This window comes from Nicotiana sylvestris, unplaced genomic scaffold, assembly GCF_000393655.2.
Source record: "Nicotiana sylvestris unplaced genomic scaffold, ASM39365v2 Un00004, whole genome shotgun sequence".
In the NCBI taxonomy this organism is placed as follows: Eukaryota; Viridiplantae; Streptophyta; class Magnoliopsida; order Solanales; family Solanaceae; genus Nicotiana; species Nicotiana sylvestris.
In genome coordinates this window covers 243,650-270,182 of record NW_027184340.1, presented here as the reverse complement: position 1 = coordinate 270,182, position 26,533 = coordinate 243,650, and the positions used below count along the sequence as shown (strand labels likewise).

General features: G+C 34.8%; 1 protein-coding gene across 1 annotated transcript; it reads left to right on the top strand.

Moving 5' to 3' along the window:
* The first annotated feature begins 4,519 nt into the window (after positions 1-4,519).
* Positions 4,520-4,978, top strand: LOC138884607 (uncharacterized). The gene has a single exon (XM_070165635.1). The coding sequence runs from the start codon at positions 4,520-4,522 to the stop codon at positions 4,976-4,978; it is 459 nt and encodes a 152-aa protein (XP_070021736.1).
* Positions 4,979-26,533: the final 21,555 nt, after the last annotated feature.

Here is a 26,533-nt window from a genome sequence, read left to right as displayed (position 1 = left end):
CCTAATTTTCGGACCTAACCCCTAATAAATCAAGTCCATGACACATGGGGAACCCCACCACGCGTGGGGGACACAAACCTTGAACCCCACCACGCGTGGGGCTCATTTTTCTGGGCATTGTGTATCAAATACACGGACAAGGCCAAAGCATGGGGGGACTTCCATTTTTTTTTTGAAAACACGTACTGTAGATCATCTTCTTCCTCAGAAGAAGAAAACCAAGAACCCGAGCAAAAAACTCAACCACCCACCTCCATCTACACTACCCAAACCGTCCGCAACCCCCCCAGCTCCGTCATCGTCGATCACTGGCCACTGTTCCTCCGTCTTCTTCCTAAAAGAAGAAGAACAAAAACAAGCAAAACCCTACTGTGAAAACCAAACCAACGTCGCAACCAACTCCTCCTCCCACCTTCACCACCGAGAAACCAGCCCCCCTCGTCGTCATTTCCAGACGACAACCAAACAACCCGTCACCTCCACGTCCAAACACCATCGCCCAAACACCACATCCATCAACACCCTGAAACCACCACCGGACAGTCCCGACCGTAGCGGCTTCACCATTTTTAGTCCGACGAGCAGCTGTTGCTGCGTGCCAAGCAGTTGTGGCTGCGTTTCTGAGCAGCTGTCATTGCGCGTCTTAACCTTCCCATCATGACCCATCTCCGACCTGCTGCATCGTCCAACCAGCTTCCCCCCGTTGTTGCTGTCCTCCACCAAACAGACCATCGACCATCTTAGCCCAGTTCCCTCCATCTCGTCACCTTGGTTGTTCCCCGTCGATAGCCCAGTTCCTTCCGCAGCAACCAAACAATCCTTGGTTGTTGACAGTTGTGGGTCCGAGCTTTCTATTTCCATCGAGGTCGTCTTTGGTTCATCGAGGTCCGGTACGTCGAGGTGTTCGTCCGAGGTTTCATCATTGTTCCTCGTCGAGTGAGGTCCGGTTCGAGTTCCGTAGGAGGCACTGTTGTCGTTCTAGGATTGTCGAGGTTCGAAGGTTGGTGTTCTTCGTACTTTGTTTCATTTCGTTCGTTTCGCATATTATGGTTCAAGGCGAATGAGAGTATTTGATATTGAGGAATGTCAACAATGCAACTTTTGTTGTTGTGTTAAAAATGCTTATTCTATGTTTAGTTACTGCATGTTTAAAGTAAATGTGAGCATATGAACGGTTTGTTTGTCATCTTTGTTAAATCGTTTTTTCTCATTTTTACCATGGATATTATTACCTGTTAGAATCGTTGTTTTTGTTTAACCTCGGATGACTTCATTGGTAGAAAATCGTAGTTGCCTTAAGTTTGCCCTTAAATAATAAAAACGAAACGAGCTTCGTCACATAAAAAATGTACAGATTGCGGAGCCCTCACAAAAATATATGCATTAAATACTTAGATTCCGGGTCGGGCCGTTCAGCGAATTTCATGGCCCTACCCCAAAATAATAATGCGCTAGTTGCTTCAGACGCGCCTTTAATAATTTAATTTTCCTAAACTCGGGTGCACATTTATGTGACCCAAATCTAAATCTCAACGGAATCGAAATGTGTCTCTAATCACGGGTATATTGATTATGGCGTGGCCCGAGATGCATTTCCATGAAGTTGTAAATTCCTTTTAATAACAAATGAGACGAGACTCGACAAACAAAATGTAGAAGCTGCGGGGCCCTCTAAATGTATATATATTAGAAAATACTTAGAATTCGGGACATGCCGTTTAGCAAATTTTACGGCCTTCCCCAAAATAAATACGCTAGTCGCTTTAGGCGCACCTTTAATAATTTTATTCTCCTTAATTCGGGTGCACATTTATGTGACCCAAATCCAACGCCTTTAATAATTTTATTCTCCTTAATTCGGGTGCACATTTATGTGACCCAAATCCAAATCTCAACCGAGTCGAGATATGTCAATAACCACGGGTGTGTTGATGTAACGTGGTTCGAGATATGTTTTCACGATGTTGCAAGTCCTATAAAAATAACAGTAAACGATAAAAGCGGTTAAAAGTTAAAATTTGCACATAAGTTCATATTCGTATAAAATCAGATAAATAAGCCGAATATAACAGTTGAGCGACCGTGCTAGAACCACGGAACTCGGGAATGCCTAACACCTTCTCCCGGGTTAACAGAATTCCTTATCCGGATTTCTGGTACGCAGACTGCAATATGGAGTCATTCTTTTCCTCGATTCGGGATTAAAATTGGTGACTTGGGACACCCTAAATCTCCCAAGTGGCGACTCTGAAATAAATAAACCAATCCCGTTTCGATTGTCCTTTAATTGGGAAAAACTCCCTTGCGCCCTCGCGGGTGCGTAAAAAGGAGGTGTGACAGTACACATAGGAATGAAGTGTGCGGACTTGGTCAGCCGATCCACAAACACCCAAATAGCATCGAACTTCTTCAAAGTCCGTAGGAGTCCAACTACAAAGTCCATGGTGATCCGCTCCCAATTCCACTCTGGAATATCTATCTACTAAAGCAAGCCACCTGGTCTCTGATGCTCATTTTTCACCAGCTGACAATTGAGACACCAAGCTACAAATCCCACAATATCCTTCTTCATTCTCCTCCACCAATATATTGTCTCAGATCCTAATACATCTTCACGGCACCCGAATGGATGGAATACCACGAGCTATGGGCCTCCTCCAGAATCAACTCCCGAAGCACATCTACATTGGGCACACATATCCGGCCATGCATCCTCAATACCCCGTCATCACAAATAGTCACATCTCTGGCATCGTCGTTCTGAACTTTATCCTTAAGGACAAGAAAATGAGGATCATCATATTGCATGCGATCAAACAAGAAAGACCGAGAAACCACACATGTTAAGACCCGACTAGGCTCCGAAATATCCAACCTCACAAACCGATTGTCCAAGGCCTGAACATCAACTGCAAGAGGTTCCTCCCCAACAAAAATATATGCCAAACTACCCATACTCACCGCCTTCCTACTCAAAGCATCGGCCACTACATTGTCCTTCCCTGGATGATACAAGATAGTGATATCATAGTCCTTTAGCAGCTCCAACCATCTCCACTACCTCAAGTTGAGATCCTTTTACTTGAATAAGTGATGGAGGCTACGATGATCAGTAAACACCTCACAAGACACACCATACGGATAATGCCTCCAAATCTTCAATGCGTGAACAATGGAAGCCAACTCAAGATCATGAACATGGTAGTTCTTCTCATAGGGCTTCAACTGACGAGAAGCATAATCAATCACCCTACCCTGCTACATCACCACACACCCAATACCAACTCTTGATGCATCATAATACACTGTATATGAACCAGAAGCTGATGGAAATACTAACACTAGAGCTGTGATCAAGGCAGTCTTGAGCTTCTGAAAGCTCGCCTCACACTCATCCGACCACATGAAAGGCGTACCCTTTTGAGTCAATTTGGTCAAGGGTGATGCTATAGATGAAAATTCCTGAATGAACCGATGGTAATAACCTGCCAAACCAAGAAAGCTGCGAATATCTGTGGCTGAGGACGGTCTGGGCCAACTCTAAACTTCCTCTATCTTCTTCGGATCAACCTGAATACCCTCACTGGACACCATGTGCCCCAAAAAAGCCACTAAACTAAGCCAAAACTCACATTTGGAGAACTTTGCCTAAAGCTTCTCCTCCCTCAACCGCTGCAATACAACTCTCAAATGCTCGGCGTGCTCCTTCTGACTACGTGAGTATACCAGAATATCATTAATGAATGCAATGACAAAAGAGTCGAGATAAGGCCGAAACACGCTGTTCATCAAATGCATGAACGTTGTTGGGGCATTGTCAGCCCAAAAGATATCACAAGGAACTCATAATGACCATATCGGGTCCTGAAAGTTGTCTTAAGAATATCCAAGTCCCTGATCTTCAATTGATGATACCCTAAACGGACATTAATCTTGGAGAACACCCTTGCTGCCTGAAGTTGGTCAAATAAATCTTCAATACGAGGCAAAGGATACTTGTTCTTGATTATGGCCTTGTTCAACTACCTATAATCAATGCACATCCTCGTAGTGCCATCCTTCTTCTTCACAAATAGAACTGGCACACCCAAAGGTGAAACACTAGGTGAAATAAAGCCCTTATCAAGGAGTTCCTGAAGTTGCTCCTTAAACTCCTTCAACTCTGCTGGTGCCATATACTCCTTCAACTCTGCTCCTTAAATATCAACAAATAATGAGTTAATTACAGAAAAAGGCATATTAAAATAACTAAAAAATCAAGGAAAATAAGAAAGAAACTATACCTAGAATATGAATACCTAAGTATTACAAAAATAGACAAAGCTAGGCTATCTGGATTAATTGATACAATATCTAAAATAGAATACAAATATATTTACTATCTTAAAAATAAAAGATGAATAAATAAGAGTTCGCACTAGAAGAGAAGACATATGAAAATCCAGAAGGATTAAAAATAACAATAATATTTTCCAACTTAGGAAGAAGATACAATAAAATAGGAAATAACCTAAACTTAATGTTAGAAAAAGAAACGGTAAAACTAGAAGATAGTTTAACCGCAATGATTAGAATAAAAAAAGAAAACGAAGAAATAGATAGAAAACGAGAGATTAAAGAAATACAACAGCAAGCTAAAGAAAAAATACAACAGATAGAGGAAGTAAAGAACACTAAAATAACAGAATTAGAAAAAGAATTAGAAATGCTAAAACAGCTATATACAGATAAACTAAAAGAAAAAGAAAAACGTAAAGAAGAAGAACAAGAGCTAAGACTGACAAATGAGATAGAAAAATTTAAATTACAGTTAGAAGAGGTACAGGATAATCCACCAAATATAAGCATAAACGAAATAAATGACCAAAGGGATAATGACAAAGATCTAGGAGAAGACTATTCAGAAACAAGTGAGACGTACACAGAACTTATAGAAAAAACAGAAAAGATAAAAACAAATCTAGAAATAAATACATGAGATATGACCGAGGATAAACCAAGCACATCAGGAGTAAAAAATCCAAGACAACTAAACTCAACCTATTACAGAGTAAGTTATGATTCATATGATAGGAACAAAACATTATGGGATAAAAGGCTAAATAGGAAATGGGCACCAAGATAGATAACTGAACAATGTAATTTTTTAGATCTAAATTGTGTAGCAGATATAAATAAAACAATCCAATTTTGGATAGGATATATCTCAAAACAACTAATAGATAATAAAATAGTAATAACTGAAACACCAGGATATATAGAAAGAACACTCATAGGAACGGTAAAACTATGGTTACAAAATTTAACAAGTGAAAGCTTAGATACATTAAGAAGTAATAAAAAACTTGATGGTACAGCTGCAACAACAGTTACAGATATATTGAATAAATATGAAATAGCAATAAGAAATGAATTTAGTAGTATGACAACAGAAGTAGAAGAACAAAATAAAGAAAAAACTACAAATAGAAGTTTAATGACAAAATTAGCAATATGTAATATGTGTTATATAGACGAATATACTTGTGCATTTAGAAACTATTATTATAAAGGAACATATAGTCCGGATGAAAGTAAGGAAATAAGAAAATTATATTTTACCAAATTACCAGAACCTTTTAGCTCAAAAATAATAAAAAATTGGAATGAAGCAGAACTAGCAGATACTCTAGGAGCTCGAATAAAATTTCTACAAAACTGGTTTATAGAATTATGTGAAAAATATAAAGAAAATATTAAAATGAATAAAATATTAGTAAAAAATTTGGCATGCTGCGAAAATAGAATAGCACCCCAATTTGGTTGCACAGATAAATATTACAAAAAGGAAGGAAAGAGAAAAAGATATAAATCCAAATATAAGCATAAGAAACCAAAAGGAAGATATTATGTAAAAAATTACAAACATAAAAAACCATATAGAAAAAAGAAAAAACTAACAGAATGTACTTGTTACAATTGTGGAAAGCTATGACACTTAGCTAAAGATTGCAAATTACCAAAAAACCAAAAGAAGAAACAAATTACCGAAATAATAATAGACAATGATAAATATACACAAATAGAATATATAGATTATGAATTAGGCAGTGAATACAGTATATATGAAATATCAGAAAATGAATTATCAGAAAATGAAAAGTATATAAATAATGATATAATAGAAGAATCAGACGAAGATAATTATGACTGAAAAAGATATACAAATCATACAACAAGAAGAACACCAAGATGAACAATCTTCAGAACAAAAAATAATATTTGATACCACCATATTTGAACAAATAAAAGGAAAAGAATTGGATCTAAGCATAAACAAAATACTAGAAGTACCAACAATAAAGAATTGGTTTAAAAGACAAAAAGAAGAATATTATGTAGTAAGCCAAAGAGAACATATAATAGACTGTAAATACATTAAAGGTAAAGCAAAAAACCCAATAAAATACGTACATTTAGGAGGAACAGAGATACTAATAAAAATATGTTTTAGAGAGGGAATAGATACCCCTATAGAAATATACTTGGCGGACGATAGAATTGTACAACCTAAAGAAAAGAGTATAATAAGTGCAGTAAGGGGTAACTTAATATACCAAAAATTTAAATTCATAATAAGTGCCAACTATTCAGTGGCAATAGATAGATAAATCATCAGTGCTATACTGGAAAATGTTTGGAATAGAACTAGCACCAGGAAGTAAGATATTCACAGCAAGATGTAAAAATCTATATGTCTTAACAACAAAACATAAGATAACAGCTAAAAATAAAATAAATAAGATTAAAATAGAAAATCCGTTCGAAAGGATGTATCAGTTATAGACAACAATGATTATAGTTATAAGGAAATGGATATAGAAGAAGACTTAGAAATAGTAAAAGAAAGATTGAGCACGTCAAACGAACAAGTAATGAGATACCAGAGACATCATCAAGAATAAGTACATCAAGAAGAATAGATTACATAACTCCACAAAAATTAATAGAACAAAAAATAGAAGAAATAAACCCACGTCATTATTATATAACAAGAATAATGGACCAAAGAAAATATTTAATATTAATAAATACAGGACAAGAAGAGAATTATGTTATAAGAGAATTAATACCAGAACAAGAGATAGTAACAATAGAACAGCAAAATTCAGAATTACCAAAAGCACTAAGAAAAAATGAAGAAACAACTGAAAAGGAATTAATTATTGGCGGAATACCAATATTAATAAATTTTAAAATATATCAAGGAGATAAAAACATTACACTAGGAATAAAATGGTTAGAAAAGGTCAAACCATATAAATTAGAAGATAGGCAATTAACAATAAGTTATGAAAATAAAAAGATAATAATCAAAAGAACCTTAATATAATGCCAAAAATATATATACATGCCAAAATAATAGTAGAAGGATATTATAATAGATATTATACACCTATGATGGATACAGGAGCAGAAGCTAACATGTGCAAACATAATTGTCTACCAAAAAATAAATGGGAAAAGCTAAGAACCCCTAGTAGTAACAGGATTTAACAATGAGGGAAGTATGATAACATACAAAGCAAGGAATCTAAAAATACAAATATGGGATAAAATATTAACCATAGAAGAAATATATAGTTATGAATTCACAAATAAAGATATATTATTAGGAATGCCATTTTTAGATAAGTTATTCCCTCATGTTATAACAAAAGCACATTGGTGGTTTACTACCCCGTGTAAGCAATGGATAGGAGCAAAAAGAGTAAATAATAAATTGAGAAAAACAACACTCTGGATTAAGAGAAGTGAGAAAATTACCCAGAAATTAGAAAATATGACACAAAGCAACCATAATATAGAAATAATCATTTTCTCAATAAACAAGATAAAACTACTCCAAGATAAATTAGAACTACTATATAATGATAATCCCCTACATGGATGGGAAAAACATAAAACAAAAATAAAAATTGAACTAATAGATGAAAATAGTATAATAACGCAAAAACCGTTAAAATACAATTTTAATGATCTAACAGAATTTAAAATACATATACAAGAATTATTAGACAATAAGTACATACAAGAAAGTAATAGCAAATACACCAGCCCAACATTTATAGTGAATAAACATAGTGAACAAAAACGAGAAAAAAATCGAATGGTTGTAGATTATAGAAATTTAAATGCAAAAACAAAAACATATAATTATCCGATACCAAATAAAATACTAAAAATCAGACAAATACAAGGATATAACTATTTTAGTAAATTTGACTGTAAATCAGAATTTTACCATTTAAAACTAGAAGATGAATCTAAAAAGTTAACAGCATTCACAGTACCACAAGGATTTTACGAATGGAACGTATTACCATTTGGATATAAAAATGTACCAGGTAGATACCAACATTTTATGGATAACTACTTCAACCAATTAGAAAATTGTATAATATATATAGATGATATACTATTATATTCTAGAACGGAGAACGAACATATAAAACTACTAGAAAAATTCATACACATTGTAAAAATATCAGGAATTAGTTTAAGTAAAAAGAAAGCAGAAGTAATGAAAAATCAAATAGAATTCTTAGGTATACAAATAGATAAAATGTAATAAAAATGCAAACTCATATAGTACAAAAAATAATTAACTTAAACGAAACACTTGATACGAAAAAGAAGTTACAATCATTTTTAGGATTAGTTAACCAAGTAAGGGAATATATCCCTAAATTAGCAGAAAACTTAAAACCATTACAGAAAAAATTAAAAAAGGATGTAGAATACCATTGTGACGAAAAAGATAAAATACATATAAAGAAGATCAAAAATATGTGTAAAAAATTACCAAAACTATATTTTCCAGATGAAATAAGACAGTTCACATACATAGTAGAAACTGATTCTAGTGACCACAACTATGGAGGAGTTCTAAGATATAAATATGATAATGAAAAAATTGAACACCATTGTAGATATTATTCAGGATCATGCACGGAACCACAATTAAAATGGGAGATAAATAGGAAAGAACTATTTGGATTATATAAATGTTTGTTAGCATTTGAGCCATATATCGTTTATAACAAGTTTATTGTAAGAACAGATAATACACAAGTAAAATGGTGGATAACACGGAAAGTACAAGATTCAGTAACTACGAAGGAAATAAGAAGGCTTGTATTAAATATACAAAATTTTACATTTACAATTGAAGTAATAAGGACTGACAAAAATGTTATTGCAGACTACCTGTCAAGACAAAGGTACCCAAACTGTTGAAAGCCAAGAAACAAAAGATTTATTTGCAATCCTTACTACTCTATCTTTACAGATGGATGGTATGGGAAAAAGATTACAACAACTAGAGAAAAGCCAACCAAGTCAGCAGCATGACTATAAAGATGCGGAGCTAAGTCGATCGGAAGACTCAAAACTTCCAGAGTTAGAAAGAGACGTTGGGAAACTCCAAAAAACCCATAACAAAGTTTGTTTATATACAGTTGCAGGTACAAGTAAACAAGTTAACAAGAAGCCATATACCAATGTCAATTTAAATAACATATTTGATAAACCAATTATACCGAAAAGGCCAAAAGAAACAATAGTTACGACACCACAAGCCTCAACCTATGCCAACAGCCTACACCAAAATATCAAAATATACAATCATATTACCCAGACCTATATTGAAAATATATACAAAATCCAAACATTTCTAAACCTTAACCCCAGAGCAACTACTACAACAGATCCAACACAGGACTATATAACCCAAAAACTCCAAGGATATAATAGATTTATTGCACAGCCAAAAACTAAAGCCAATTTAGTAAAAACATGTTACAATTATGGATTACTTAGCACAATATATACCTATGATGGGGAAGAGATAAGTGGAATACCAGAGCTATATAAAGTATTTATTACATTTAAAAGAATTACAAAACGAAACCTATTTTTTATAAAATTCTATACAGCACCCGCTGAGATACTATACGATGAAATAAAACCTATTATACAGGTTGTAAAAATAGGATTGACACGAGATATGATAATACCAGAAGAAATAGAACAACAACCAGAAATACCAAAAATCGAGATACCGGGTTTTTACGCCAACAAAAGAATAATTGGAATAGCAACTATTATCCAAGAACTAGCCAACAATTATTTACAAGAAAATGCTATCTGGAGCTACTACTCAAGAGATCAACTAATGATATATGCGAATTCAAGAGAACTACGACAAGGAGATATGGATGAAGTCCAAAAATGGATTTTATCATTACTAAAACTAGAGATACAACCAACTACAAGATCACTAAAGAAAGGATTTATTTCCAATAAATTATTGACAAGATACTGCAAATTAGTAGGACGCAAATACCCAGATCATATATGTTCAAAATACAACGGAGAAGATAATCATGTACTAGAAGTACAACTGGAATGAAGATATCAGCCCAAAGACAAAGGAAGAAGACAGCTATTGCAAACAGACAATGTGAAAAGTCATAAAGTAAATAGTACAAGTCATATTCTGTAACAACCCGACCGGTCGTTTTGAGCTCCGACGCGCCATTCAGTAGTTTGAGGCCATGAGCAGCTTCTTCTCAGGTCGTTTTAACTAGTATTTGAGATATTCGTAGCTGATCATTAATCTGAATATAAGTCTAATTCATATAAATCTAAGATATCTATTTCTTCTGATAAAATTAGTTCTGTATATCCTTGTTCCATTATGTTAATTATTTCAAAAGAAATTAAAATATCGTAAATTTTTCTTCTAATGTCATTATTAAGTTGGTTCAAGGTATATAATATGAGTATTTTGTAATCATTATTGTTATCTAGTAGATAAGTGTGGTTGCTCATAAGATTATTATTTTTCCTTATTCTTATCATGTGTTTACTAAACATATTCCCTCTAACCTCTTTGTTTATCATAGGGTTTATCATTTTTTAATAAGTTATACTGAACAATATTTTCTTGTCACTACCATGTTTTTCTTGCTTCAATCATTTACCCTAACAGCGCCTCAACTCTGTCTACTCCCCTAAACGGCTTCCTTTCCTATCAGTTTCGACCTTAGGATGGCATAGTCTGGGCTTAACTACTCTCAGCATTATTAGACATGACAAACTTTCTCAAGATGTTCTTTATAATAGTATTATAACATGATAAACAGTTATTGTACTTTCCGAGTTATCCAGCTATAATTGTGGAAAGCTAGGACACTTAGCCAAAGATTGTAAATTACCAAAAAACCCAAAGAAGAAACAAATTACCGAAATACTAATTGATAATGATAAATATACACAAATAGAATATGTAGATTATGAATTAAGCAGTGAAGACAGCATATATGAGATATCAGAAAATGAGTTCTCTGAAAATGAAATAAACAAGGATATAGAAGAGTCAGATGAAGAAAATTATGACTGAAAAAGATATACAAATTATACAACAAGAAGAACACCAAGATGAACAATCTTCAGAACAAAAAATAATATTTGACGCTAATATATTTGAACAAATAAAAGGAAAAGAATTGGATCTAAGTATAGACAAAATATTAGAAGTACCAACAATAAAGAATTGGTTTAAAAGACAAAAAGAAGAATACTATGTAGTAAGCCAAAGAGAACATATAATAGATTGTAAATACATCAAAGGTAAAGCACAAATACCAATTTTAAATAAAAGACTACTAAATAAAGAAATACAAGATATAAAAGCAAAAAATCCAATAAAATATGTACACTTAGGAGGAACGGAGATCCTAATAAAAGCATGTTTTAGGGAAGGAATAGATACCCCTATAGAAATATACTTGGCAGATGATAGGATTGTACAACCTATAGAAAAGAGTATAATAAGTGCTGTAAGAGGTAACTTAATATACCAAAAATTTAAATTTATAGTAAGTGCTTAACTATTCAGTAGCAGTAGATGATAAAAATATAGATAAATCATTAGTTTTATACTGGAAAATGTCTGGAATAGAATTAGCACCAGGAAGTAAAATATTCACAGCAAGATGTAAAAATCTATATGTCTTAACAACAAAACATAAGATAACAGCTAAAAATAAAATAAATAAAATAAAAATAGAAAATCCATTCGAAAGAATAGTATCAGTTATAGACAACAATGATTACAGTTATACAGAAATAGACATGGATGAAGATTTAGAAATAGTAAAAGAAAGATTAAGCACATCAAAACGAATAAATAATGAAATGCCAGAAACATCATCAAGAAGTACATCAAGAAGTACATCAAAAAGAATAAATTATACCACTCCACAAAAATTAATAGAACAAAAAATAGAAGAAATAAACCCACATCATTATTATATAACAGGAATAATGGACCAAAGAAAATATTTAATACTAATAAATACAGGGCAGGAAGAGAATTATGTTATAAGAGAACTAATACCAGAACAAGAGATAGTAACAATAGAACAACAAAATTCAGAACTACCAAAAGCGTTAAGAAAAAACGAAGAAACAACTGAAAAAGAATTAATTATTGGAGGAATACCAATATTAATAAATTTTAAAATATATCAAGGAGATAAAAATATTACACTAGGGATAAAATGGTTAGAAAAAGTCAAACCATATAAATTAGAAGATAGGCAATTAACAATAAGTTATGAAAATAAGAAAATAATAATAAAAAGAACTTTGATATAATGCCAAAGATATACATACTTGCCAAAATAATAGTAGAAGGATATTATAATAGATATTATACACCTATGGTGGATACAGGAGCAGAAGCTAATATGTGTAGACATAATTGTTTACCAGAAAGTAAATGGGAAAAGCTAAAAACCCCCATAGTAGTAACAGGATTTAATAATGAAGGAAGTATGATAACATATAAAGCAAGAAATATAAAAATACAAATATGGGATAAAATATTAACCATAGAAGAAATATATAGTTACGAATTCACAAATAAAGATATATTATTAGGAATGCCATTTTTAGATAAATTATACCCACATATTATAACAAAAATACATTGGTGGTTTACTACCCCGTGTAAACAAAAATTAGGAGCAAAAAGAGTAAATAATAAAGTAAGAAAAACAACACCCTGGATTAAAGGAAGTGAAAAGATTACCCAAAAATTAGAAAATGTAATACAAAGTAACCATAATATAGAGATAATCATTTTCTCAATAAATAAGATAAAACCACTACAAGATAAACTAGAATTACTATATAATGATAATCCACTCCAAGGATGGGAAAAACATCAAACAAAAATAAAGATTGAACTAATAGATGAAAATAGCATAATAACACAAAAACCTTTAAAATACAATTTTAATGATTTAACAGAATTTAAAATGCATATAAAAGAATTATTAGATAATAACTACATACAAGAAAGTAATAGTAAACATACTAGCCCAGCATTTATAGTAAATAAGCATAGTGAACAAAAAAGAGGAAAAAGCCGTATGGTTATAGATTATAGAAATTTAAATGCAAAAACAAAAACATATAATTATCCGATACCAAATAAAATACTAAAAATTAGACAAATACAAGGATATAACTATTTTAGTAAATTTGACTGTAAATCAGGATTTTACCATTTAAAACTAGAAGATGAATCTAAAAAGTTAACAGCATTCACAGTACCACAAGGATTTTACGAATGGAACGTATTACCTTTTGGATATAAAAATGCACCAGGTAGGTATCAACATTTTATGGATAATTACTTCAACCAATTAGAAAATTGTATAATATATATAGATGATATATTGCTATATTCTAGAACAGAGAACGAACATATAAAACTACTAGAAAAATTCATACACATTGTAGAAATATCAGGAATAAGTTTAAGTAAAAAGAAAGCAGAAGTAATGAAAAATCAAATAGAATTTTTAGGTATACAAATAGATAAAAACGGGATAAAAATGCAAACCCATGTAGTACAAAAAATAATTAACTTGAATGAAACACTTGATACAAAAAAGAAGTTACAATCATTTTTAGGATTGGTTAACCAAGTAAGAGAATATATTCCTAAATTAGCAGAAAACTTAAAACCATTACAGAAAAAATTAAAAAAGGACATAGAATATCATTTTGACGAAAAAGATAAAATACATATACAGAAGATAAAAAATATGTGTAAAAAATTACCAAAACTATATTTTCCAGATGAAAAGAAACAATTTACATATATTGTAGAAACTGATTCTAGTGATCACAGCTACGGAGGAGTTCTAAAATATAAATATGATAATGAAAAAATTGAACACCATTGTAGATATTATTCCGGATCATACACGGAACCACAATTAAAATGGGAAATAAATAGGAAAGAACTATTTGGATTATATAAATGTTTGTTAGCATTTGAGCCATATATTGTTTATAACAAATTTATAGTAAGAACAGATAATACACAAGTAAAATGGTGGATAACTCGGAAAGTACAGGATTCAGTAACTACAAAGGAAATAAGGAGACTTGTATTAAATATACAAAATTTTACATTTACAATTGAAGTAATACGAACTGACAAGAATGTTATTGCAGACTACCTATCAAGACAAAGGTACCCAAACAGATGAAAGCCAAGAATCAAAAGACATATTTACAATCCTTACTACTCTATCCTTACAGATGGAGAGTATGGGAAAAAGATTACAACAGCTAGAAAGTCAGCAGCATGACTATAAAAATGCGGAGCTAAGTCGATCGGAAGACTCTAAACTTCCAGAGGTAGAAGGAGACGTTGGGAAACTCCAAAAAACCCATAACACAGTTGCTTTATATACAGCTGCAGGTACAAGCAAACAAGTTAACAAAAAGCCACATATCAATGTAAACCTAAACAACGTATTTGATAAGCCATTTACATCAAAAAAGCCAAGAGAAGCAATAGTTATAGCCCCACAAACTACAACCTATGCCAATAGCCTACACCACAACAAAAAGGTATATAACCATATTACTCAAACATATATTGAGAATATATATAAAATTCAGACATTCTTGAACCTAAACCCTAGATCAACTACTACTACAGATCCAACACAGGATTATGTAACCCAAAAACTACAGGGATATAATAGGCTTATAGCCCAGCCAAAAACAAAAGCAAACCTAGTAAAAACATGTTACAACTACGGACTACTTAGCACAGTATATACCCATGACGGAGAAGAAATAATTGGAATACCAGAGCTATACAAAGCATTTGTCACCTTCAAGAGAATTACAAAAGGCAACCTATTCTTCATCAAATTCTATACAGCACCAGCGAAAATACTATATGATGAAATAAAACCCATAATACAGGTGATAAAGATAGGACTAACACGAGATATGATAATACCGGAAGAGATAGAGAAACAACCGGAGATACAGAAAATGGAGATACCAAGTTTCTATGCCAATAAAAGAATAATTGGTATAGCAACTATTATTCAAGAACTAGCTAACAATTATCTACAAGGAAATGCTATCTGGAGCTACTATTCCAGAGACCAGTTGATGATATATGCCAACTCGAAGGAACTACGACAAGGAGATATGGATGAAGTCCAGAAATGGATTTTATCATTATTAAAACCAGAAATGCAACCAACTACCAGAGCATTGAAAAAAGAATTTATTTCAAACGAGTTATTAACAAGATACTGCAAACTAGTAGGACACAAATATCCAGACCACATATGTTCAAAGTGCAACGGAGATGATAACTATGTACCAGAAGTCCAACTAGAATGAAGGTATCAACAAGAAGACAAAAGAAGAAGACAGCTACTGGAAACATATAATGTAAAGTAAATAGTACTAGTCGCATTCATGAACAGTAAAGGTCGTTCATGAATAGTAAGAGTCATAAAGTAAATAGTATATGTCATAATCATGAACAGTAAAGGTCGTTCATGAATAGTAAGAGTCATAAAGTAAATAGTATATGTCATAATCATGAACAGTAAAGGTCGTTCATGAATAGTAGGAGTCATTTGTAAACAGTAAGAGTCGTTTTAATTTTCTTTATATAGAATGTAAATCCGAGGAAGGAAGGACATCCTCAGACATCCTCATCCTCACTCTCTCTCTTATCTTCTCTCAATAAAATATCTAATTATATACAAACTTCAGAAAGCTATGGAGCATTCAAACGAGTTACAAAACCAGGTAAGTTTATTCATAATCATGTTTAACTAAACTCATATATTCCTTATAATCTCTTGAATATCATAATTGTTTATCATGTTATAGTACTGTTATAAAGAACATCTTGAGAAAGTTTGCCTGTCTAATAATGCTGAGAGTAGTTAAGCCCAGACTATGCCATCCTAAAGTGGAAACCAGTAGGCAAGGAAGCCGTTTAGGGGAGTACACAGAGTTGAGGCGCTGTTAGGGTAAATGATTGAAGCATGAAAAACATGGTAGTGACCAGAAAAGATTGTTCAGTATAACTTATTAAAATATGATAAACTCTATGATAAACAAAGAGGTTAGAGGGAATATGTTTAGTAAACACATGATAAGGATAAATAATAAATCTAAATGAACAACCACACGTATTTATTAGAAGAAAATATTGACTACAAAATACTTATGTTATATATCTTTAAGAGACTTAATAACGATGTTAAAAGAAAAATTTACGATATTTTAGTTACTTTTGAAATAATATATGTAATGGAACAAGCATTTACGGAACTAATTGTATCACATGAAATAGATATATTAGATCTATATGAACTAGATTTATATTCAGACTAATGATCACATATCAAGTTAATAAAATCTTTTTATAAATGAAACATAACACTTTTCATTATATAAGATTCTATAATACCCAGAAATGGAAACTTCTTAAAAACCTCAGTAACATAAATAGAAAAATAGATTGTGTTAAATACAATATTAAAACCTGCAAAGATATTATTAGATATAATAAATTACGTAATAAAGCTTTACTAACTATAGAAAATGAAATTGAATTTTATGAAAATAAACTTGAAAGTTATCAACACAGAAAAGAAATAACACTGAGAAATATAGAAACCATGGATATATGTATCAACAGGTATACATCTCAGTATTAATATGAACAAATCAAAAATTGATAGTTACAAATATTTTAAGTACTGGTTAGAAATTCTAAAACATATAAATATGTCAAAAATAATATTAGAAAAAAATATAGAAGAATATCAGAGCGGCTTCATCTCAGGTATATTGACTTGTGTGTATGGTCAGAATTAAAATTCAGGAAGTTTGGAGTCAAATCTAAATAGAAATTCTCATTTTGAAAGCTTAAAATTGAAGAAATGAACTAGGATTAGAATTTTGAGAAAACGACCTTGGAATTGGGATTTGAAAGTTTCAGCATATTCGTATGATGATTTCGGACTTGGGCGTATGTCCGGATTTGGTTTTGGGTAACCCGTGAGCATTTCAGCGTATATTGTAAAAGTTAGTACTTTAGAAGAATTTCATAAATTTGGGTTGGAAGGCATTTCAGTGTTATAGAAGTTCTTTTGGTATTCCGAGTATGGGAATAGCTCCGTATGGTGATTCTGGAGTTGGGAGCGCGATCGGAAGTGAATTCGGATGTCCGGAGGTCATTTTGAAGTCATTTGGCTAAATATAGAATTTTGAAGGTTTTTGAGAAAATTCGACCGGAAGTGGAAATTTTGATATCAGGGTCGAAATGCGGTTCCGAAATATGGGGCAAGTCCGTAATGTCGAATGTGACTTGTGTGCAAAATTTGAAGTCATTCCGGAATGATTTTGGTAAGGTTTGAGACACTTAGTCTCTTTTAAGGAAGCTTAAGTTGGAAAAGTCAACCGGATATTGACTTATGTGTTAGAGAGCTCGAAATGCAAATTTTATAGTTCGGATAGCTTCGTTAGGTGATTTGGGACTTAGGAGTGTGTCCGAAATATTTTTGTGATGACCGGTGTAGAATTAAGCTTGAATTGGCAAAGTTAGTATTTTGGCGAATTCCGGTTGATAGGTGAGATTTTGATCCGATGGTCGAAATGGAATTCCGAGAGTTGATGGAGCTTCGTTATGTCATTTTGGACTTGTCTGCAAAATTTGAGGTCATTCGGACGTGGTTTGGTTGGGTTTTTGATCAAAAATGGAATTTGGAAGTTCGTGAGATTCATAGGCTTGAATCCGATGATGATTTGATGTTTTGATGTTATTTTGGGTGTTTCGAAGGTTGGGACAAGTTTGAATGATATTGTGGGACATGTTTATATAATTGGTTAAGGTCCCGAGGGCCTCGAGTGGATTTCGGAAGGTTAACGGAATGAAATTCGGACCAAAAAGAAAAGAAAAAGCTGCAGAAATTTCTGCTGCAATTTTCTGCAGAAGGTCTTTGGACTGCAATCGTGAAGTGTACTTCGGAGGCCTATATCTTTTTATCTACAATGGATTTTGAGATGGTTCAAAAATGAAAGTTGTAGCCTTTCGTATCTAGTTTCTAGAAAGATAAAGAAATCGTAATTTGGACATATGTAGAGAAGTTATGATTGATTAAAGATGACTGGTGGAGCAGTTTCTCCAGAAATTTTCTGATTTCACGGAGCCGATTTAGAAGATCATATCTCGGGATATATAAAGAGTTATATGGTTTACAACCTATCAAATTAAAGATCTTTGAGCTTAGTTGCTAAATCTTCAAACCGTTTGTCATTTGGATATTTATACAAGACGTTATGGGTGTTTAAATAGAAGGTGTCCGACAAGGAACAATTTTAATAGGATGTACAACTTGTATAGCACAAGAGCAAGGTACAACTCGACGAAGCACGGGCAGATTCTTTTAAACACGGATTTGGTTTATTTCTTTCATTTCTTTCATTTGGCTTGGAATATTTTGGAGAGAATTTCAAGGGGGATTTCATCAAGCATCAAAGGTGAGTTGTTTCTACATATTTCCAAGTTAAATACATGGATTAGAGCTAAAAACTCAAGTAATTTATGGACAAAAATGGTGGTTTAGGGCTTGAAACTTAAGAGAATTAAATGGTGATTTGAGGGGTCAAATGAACTCCGATTTTTATGAATTTGGTATGTATAGACTCGTGACGAGATAAGGGTCGTATTGATGTAAAAATTTCTGAATTTCGTGACGTGGGCCTGGGGCTCGGGTTTTGCTAATTTCGGGATTTTCGACATTTTTCGAGTCTTTTCGATTGGGTTATATTCCCTTAGTCTATTGTAACGTATTCATTGTGGTTTTGACTAGATTCGATGCGCGAAGAGGTCGATTCAAGAGGAAAGGGCGTTGCGGACTAGTCTACGGCCGGTTAGAGGTGAGTAATAGATGTAAATGCTATTCTGAGGGTTTGAAACCCCGGATATTCATATCGTAATGCTATATTGAGGCGTGACATGCATTCCATGGTGAGTGCGGGGTCGGATACTATTGGGGATTGTGACTTGGTCCATCCCGTGTGATGTTTATACTATACTGGTGATTGATACACACACTTTATTGATATTACTGGGCTTGATGCCATGTTTGGGGCCTTGTGCCGATTTGTAAAATCCTTCGAGGATTGATATTACTGCTTAGCATGATTTGCATATCATTTAATTTCAGTCCAAGGTTTTAAATGTTGTTTTGCAAACTCAGCCATAATTCTAAGTGTTGAAAACTTAAATGATATTTTTAAATGTATTCCGGGCTGGGAACTTCTGTTTTGTAAATGCCCAAGGGGCTTATTATATTATTTTCTGGACTGATTATAAAGTGACATGAAACAGTGGTAACAATGACACTGTGTGATATACTTGAAACAGTGGTAACAATGACACTGTGTGATATACTTGAAACAGTGGTAACAATGACACTGTGTGATATACTTGAAATAGTGGTAACAATGACACTGGATGATATACTTGAACAGTGGTAACAATGGCACTGTATGATATAAATTGGTCAGGTAACAATGGCTGACCGGTCAGGTAACAATGACTGACCAAGATATTGCGCTTGGGCTGTAGGAGCCCCTCCGGAGTCTGTACACACCCCCAGTGAGCGCCGTCGACGATAAATAAATATGGATGGCTCGGGCTGCACGCCGCAGTGGGTACTGGAATGTACCATCATATGCATTGCATTGCATTCATGTATTTGTATTTATACTGGTGTTTAGCTGCTCAGTTCCATATGTTGTTGTATATTCGGATTGTAGCTTACTTTGTGTATTTACTGGATTTTCTTATCTTCGGACTGTAGTTACTTTTATTACTCACTGGGTCGGAGTACTCACTTTACTCCCTGCACCTTGTGTGCAGATCCAGAGCAGTCTCAGGCTCAGTAGATCCAGTTGATCAGCAGATCCAGCCTTTGGGAGTATCGAGGTAGCTGCACGGCGTTCGCAACCATTGATCTTCTCCCTCATATCCTATCTCTTTATTTCCGCATTATCGGACTTTGGATATACCATGTATTAGGATGATATTCTGTATTCTAGAGGCTCAGATTCGTGACACCAGGTCCTAGTGGGATTATATTGTGTATTTTGTTAAAATCTTCAGTACTTTAATCTTGCTTAATTGATATTTCTTTCCGCTATTTTTGATAAACTGGGTTAAGTGTTGAATAATGGTCGGGCTTGCCTAGTAGTGTGTTGGGCGCCATCACTACCGGGATTTGGGTCGTGACAAAGTTGGTATCAGAGCCTAGGTTACTTGGTCTCACGAGTCATGAGTCGGTTTAGTAGAGTCTCGCGGATCGGTACGGAGACGTCTGTACTTATCCTCGGGAGGCTGCAGAACCTTTAGGAAAACTTCACATTCTTGAATTCTTATCATGCGTCCTCGATTCAGCTTGAAAAGAAACTTTTGAAATTCCTTCCGCGTGATCATATGCACCAACGGGCGCTCAGTATCAGATGTGTCTCGATGGCTTTTGATTCTCCGATCGAGGGGCGAGGTGTAATCTCTGTGAGTTTGAAGTTAGACCAGTCAGGAGGACTTGAGGCCAAATCTTTGTCAATGGCTTGAGCACCGAGGTGCTGATTTTGTGAGCAAGTGTTTTGAACTCATATGTTCATTATTGTCCTTGTTAGCCGGAATGGCGGTTGGATATCCACGTGATGAGTATGTTAGTGTTGCGAGGTGTATTTGTACGACTTAGTAGTGGCGAAGAAGCCTACTGGATAGTAGATGAACTGTTAAGTGATTCGTTTCTTATTGTGATTTGTTGAGTAGCTCGAGTTATGGGCGCGTGAAGAATATTTTTCGTGTCTCCTAGTTAGATAAGTCTGGGAGCTGAGATCGCTTCCGTAAATGTATTATGACGAAATCGTTGAGTCAAGGAGACCACCTTGAAGGTCGAAAATATTAAAGGAAGAATATGTTCCTACTTGGTTGAATAGCCCAATAATGGAGGGTTGAAGGGTATTTTCTATGTGTTATGATTCAAATAGGTGCAACGCATGTCCATGTATCAATTTAGATTTATGTAATTGATATGCATTGTGATGCTTTGTCAAGTTGTGGATGTGTTGTTAGGATGGTTTTGGTGATTCTCTGGCAGGTGGATAGGACCAATTACAAAGGAGGCTCTGCCGAAATTTTTGAAAAATTTAGGACTTAGTAAGTGGGCTTAGCTGTTGTGTGAGTAAATGCAAGAATTGCAGAAGAGTTAAAATTCCAGATGATTCGTGTTTCCACGAGCTTATGATGGAGTGAGTTTAATCTCACCATGATATTACGGCAGCAATAGAGTATATGTGTTGTGATCTATGGCTTCGAGCCAAGTTGGGGAGCTTGTTGTTGATTAGCTGATTGCACGGTTTATTACCTGCGTGAATTCTAGTTATTGGCGTATTGGTGGGTTATTGCAGCTACGGAAAAGGACCATGAGTGGTAATTTGAGTAAATGAATTGTTGGATGCATGCTATGGTTAGCCTTATTGGCTCATGTTCAGACTTGAGGGAAGATTCATGATTTATGCCTCGTATAGGTGCAGGCTTCGAGGGAAGTGATCCCTCTAGGTGCTTTATCGAGAGGGTATTCATATGTTATAAAATTCAGTAGAGTTGGTTGCATTCGGGGCCAAGTCAGAGCTGGGTGGCTCTCAATAGCGGTCCTAGTTAATTCAAGAGGTAAAGTGTGGTGCCTAATGATTTTGAGTCTATAAGTACGGTTAAGAGTCAAGCTTTTGAAGCAGCTTATGAAGAAAGGCACAGAATGTTCTATGATGTTTTGACTTGCGGTGTAGCATTTGAGAGACATGAAATGGTCATGGTATTTGAGACAGCATGGTCTCGTGATTTAAGGTCACTCGGGGTGAGTTTGGTTGAAATAAGTTAGGTGTTAAAGGGAGATATTATTATTTCTAAGGCAATCAAGGATAAATTGGAAGGAAGTAGATTGATTAGCCATAGTTGAGTTGGTATACTGGTGTCAGTGATCGGTTCGTTCAGCGTGATCGAGTTATGCATGTGAGGCTTGTCGGCCGCAGTGATTGATGTTATTCTGAAGCATTCTTTTGTTAGGGCCTATTATGAGTAGGCGGATCCCAGAAAGTGTTATGGTGGCTTGGACAACTACTTAGAGATTGGCATATTCGACGATTATGAGGATTCGCCTGTATGCTGCTATAGTTCTCCTGAAGTGAGTTAAATGGAAAGTCTTATGTGATGAAGTATTAGCCTATCGGCGGTTCCAGAGTTGTGATGGAAATCGCGTCTATCGTATATTGGCACGTGAGGTGCAGTGAGTGGTATGGAATTTGAAGTAAGGACCAAGGTTGCAGTTTGGTCAATGACTGTGATGTCACGATCTCGGATGAGCAGTATATGAGTTTCAGTGTTTTGAGTAAGATGGGTATTGATGTCAGTATCACCTGAGGTCGGTGTTTTGTGAGAAAGGCTTTGCATCCTGGTTAGGGATTCTTGATCGCTTTTCAGCGTTAGTGCAGCTGGTGGTTTGGATGTGCAGACCCGTTAATTATTTCGGAAGATGGTGGGAGCTTGTCCCACAGGAATATTGTATAAGTGTGACATGTAGTCACTTGATTAATTAGAAATTTAAACCAAGTATGAGGATTTTGGTAATATCATCCATTTGAGAATTTATGCCTGGAGGGCACTCTATTTATTGGGTTATGGACCTGTGAAAGATTATTGGCCTAGCTTGGCACGATCAGGATCGACTTGAGGTCGGTGGATAGATTTAAATGTGGAAGTGAGCCTTACGTCAGGCCAGTTGTGTTTATTTCAGCAATGCGCTCTTTATGGAAGGATAGTCGCAGTCTTATTTCGTGGTCAGTTAATTCATGTAAAGATATATTGCACCGTATGAGTTGTGAGACGGCTTGGTAAATTCCTTATGTGTTGAGGTTCCGCTCAGCGGTGATGTTATATGAGCAGGATGAGACTTAGATCATGTATCGCACCTCAGTTGTGCTTGAGTTTGTAGCCTATAGCGCTATATGTTTCCTTGGGAATGATATTATGCACCTTAGTGTGTTTATGACCGATATTCGGTATTTTGATGTGATGAGCTATTCAGCTCGACGTATATCTCCTTATGTGAGTTCTATATGTGGATCGGGTGGCACACCGCCATGGGTATGTTGTTTGGATCGGGTTGCACGCCGCAACAGTGTGATGTTCAGTTCAGTGCCCATATTTGCTTTTGTGTGTTCTGTTTTCCTGTTTTCTAAGGAAGTTTATTTTAGTGTGCGAGTTGAGTATTTCCTTCTAGAGTTTGCCTTCCTTTTGTATTGCGTTCGAATTGATAGCATACTGGCACATTATGGCGCCTTGTGGGATTTTTGATTATATCTGAGGTGGCTTATTGCCTGAGCAGTTCGTACTAGGTGAGACGAGGTTACTAGATTTGGGGTCAGTGCAAACTGATTATATGAAGTATATTATAGAGCAAAGATCATTCTTTGGTTTGGGACAAGGTAATGGAACTTGTCAGGAGTGTAGATCCAATGAATTGTTGATTCAGCAGTTGGTTGTGAATTTCGGCACATCTCTTCAGTCGTATCGGTGTTGAAAAATATATATATATATATATATATAAAAAGCTAGAGCAAGACCTGTGTAGATCATGAGATGCAATGGGAGCATCAGATTCGTGGAATTTCGACCATTATGTTTAAAGAATGTTATTGTGGTTCTATGAGTAAGTGATGCAAAGTGTGAATTCAGCAAAGTTATGCAGTCATGTTTGGGTACAACGTGTGGAGATTGATATGGTGGTCGTATGATGGAAACAGGCTTGGCAGGAAAATTCAGGATGTTGGAATTGGGCCTAATGGCTTATTTGCTTGAATAAATAAGTATATCAACAGAATTATAGAGCTAATATGCTCAACGGATAAGTGGTAGCATGGGAAAGTGCATGATGTGTTAAACAAGTGATTTTGGACTACTTCAGTGTAGTTCTCAGCACGTTCGAGGACGAACGTATGTTTAAGTGGGGGAGATTGTAACGACCCAACCGGTCGTTCTTAGCTCCGGCGCGTCATTCAGCAGTTTGAGGCCATGAGCGGCTTCATCTTAGGTATATTGACTTGTGTGTATGGTCAGAATTAAAATTCAGGAAGTTTGGAGTCAAATCTAAATAGAAATTCTCATTTTGAAAGCTTAAAATTGAAGAAATGAACTAGGATTAGAATTTTGAGTAAACGACCTCGGAATTGGGATCTGAAAGTTTCAGCATGTTCGTATGATGATTTTGGACTAGGGCGTATGTCCGAATTTAGTTTTGGGTAACCCGTGAGCATTTCAGCGTATATTGTGAAAGTTAGTACTTTAGAAGAATTTCATAAATTTGGGTTGGAAGGCATTTCAGTGTTATAGAAGTCCGTTTGGGATTCCGAGTATGGGAATAGCTCCGTATGGTGATTCTGGAGTTGGGAGCGCGATCGAAAGTGAATTCGGATGTCTGGAGGTCATTTTGAAGTCATTTGGCTAAATATAGAAATTTGAAGGTTTTTGAGAAAATTCGACCGGAAGTGGAAATTTTGATATCGGGGTCGGAATGCGGTTCCGAAAGATGGGGCAAGTCCATAATGTTGAATGTGACTTGTGTGCAAAATTTGAAGTCATTCTGGAATGATTTTGGTAAGGTTTGAGACACTTAGTCTCTTTTAAGAAAGCTTAAGTTGGAAAAGTCAACCGAATATTGACTTATGTGTTAGAGAGCTCGAAATGCGAATTTTATGGTTTGGATAGCTTCTTTAGGTGATTTGGGACTTAGGAGTGTGTCCAAAATATTTTTGTGATAACCGGTGTAGAATTAAGCTTGAATTGGCAAAGTTAGTATTTTGGCGAATTCCGGTTGATAGGTGAGATTTTGATCCGAGGGTCGTAATGGAATTCCGAGAGTTGCTGTAGCTTCGTTATGTCATTTTGGACTTGTCTGAAAAATTTGAGGTCATTCGGACGTGATTTGGTTGGGTTTTTGATCAAAAATAGAATTTGAAAGTTCGTGAGATTCATAGGCTTGAATCCGATGATGATTTGATGTTTTGATGTTATTTTGGGTGTTTCGAAGGTTGGGACAAGTTTGAATGATATTGTGGGACATGTTGATATAATTGGTTAAGGTCCCGAGGGCCTCGGGTGGATTTCGGAAGGTTAACGGAATGAAATTCGGACCAAAAAGAAAAAAAAAAGCTGCAGAAATTTCTGCTGCAATTTTCTGCAAAAGGTCTTTGGACTGCAATCGTATAGTGTACTTCGGAGGCCTATATCTTTTGATATACAATGAATTTTGAGATGATTCAAAACCAAAAGTTGTAGCCCTTCGTATCTAGTTTCCAGAAAGATAAAGAAATCGTAATTTGGACATTTGAAGAGAAAGGTATGATTGATTAAAGATGACTGGTGGAGCAGTTTCTCCAGAAATTTTCTGATTTCATGGAGCCGATTTAGAAGCTCATATCTCGGGATATATAAAGAGTTATATGGTGTACAAACTATCAAATTAAATATCTTTGAGTCTAATTTCTAAATCTTCAAACCGTTTGTCATTTGGATATTTATACAAGACGTTATGGGTGTTTAAACAGAAGGTGTCCGACAAAGAGCAATTTTAATAGGATGTACAACTTGTATAGCACAAGTGCAAGGTACAACTCGACGAAGCACGGGCAGATTCTTTTAAACACGGATTTGGTTTATTTCTTTCATTTCTTTCATTTTGGCTTGGATTATTTTGGAGAGAATTTCAAGGGGGATTTCATCAAGTATCAAAGGTGAGTTGTTTCTACTTATTTCCAAGTTAAATACATGGATTAGAGCTGAAAACTCAAGTAATTTATGGACAAAAATGGTGGTTTAGGGCTTGAAACTTAAGAGAATTAAATGGTGATTTGAGGGGTCAAATGAACTCCGATTTTTATGAATTTGGTGTGTATAGACTCGTGGCGAGATAAGGGTCGTATTGATGTAAAAATTTCTGAATTTCGAGATGTGGGCCCGGGGCTCGGGTTTTGCTAATTTCGGGATTTTCGACATTTTTCGAGTCTT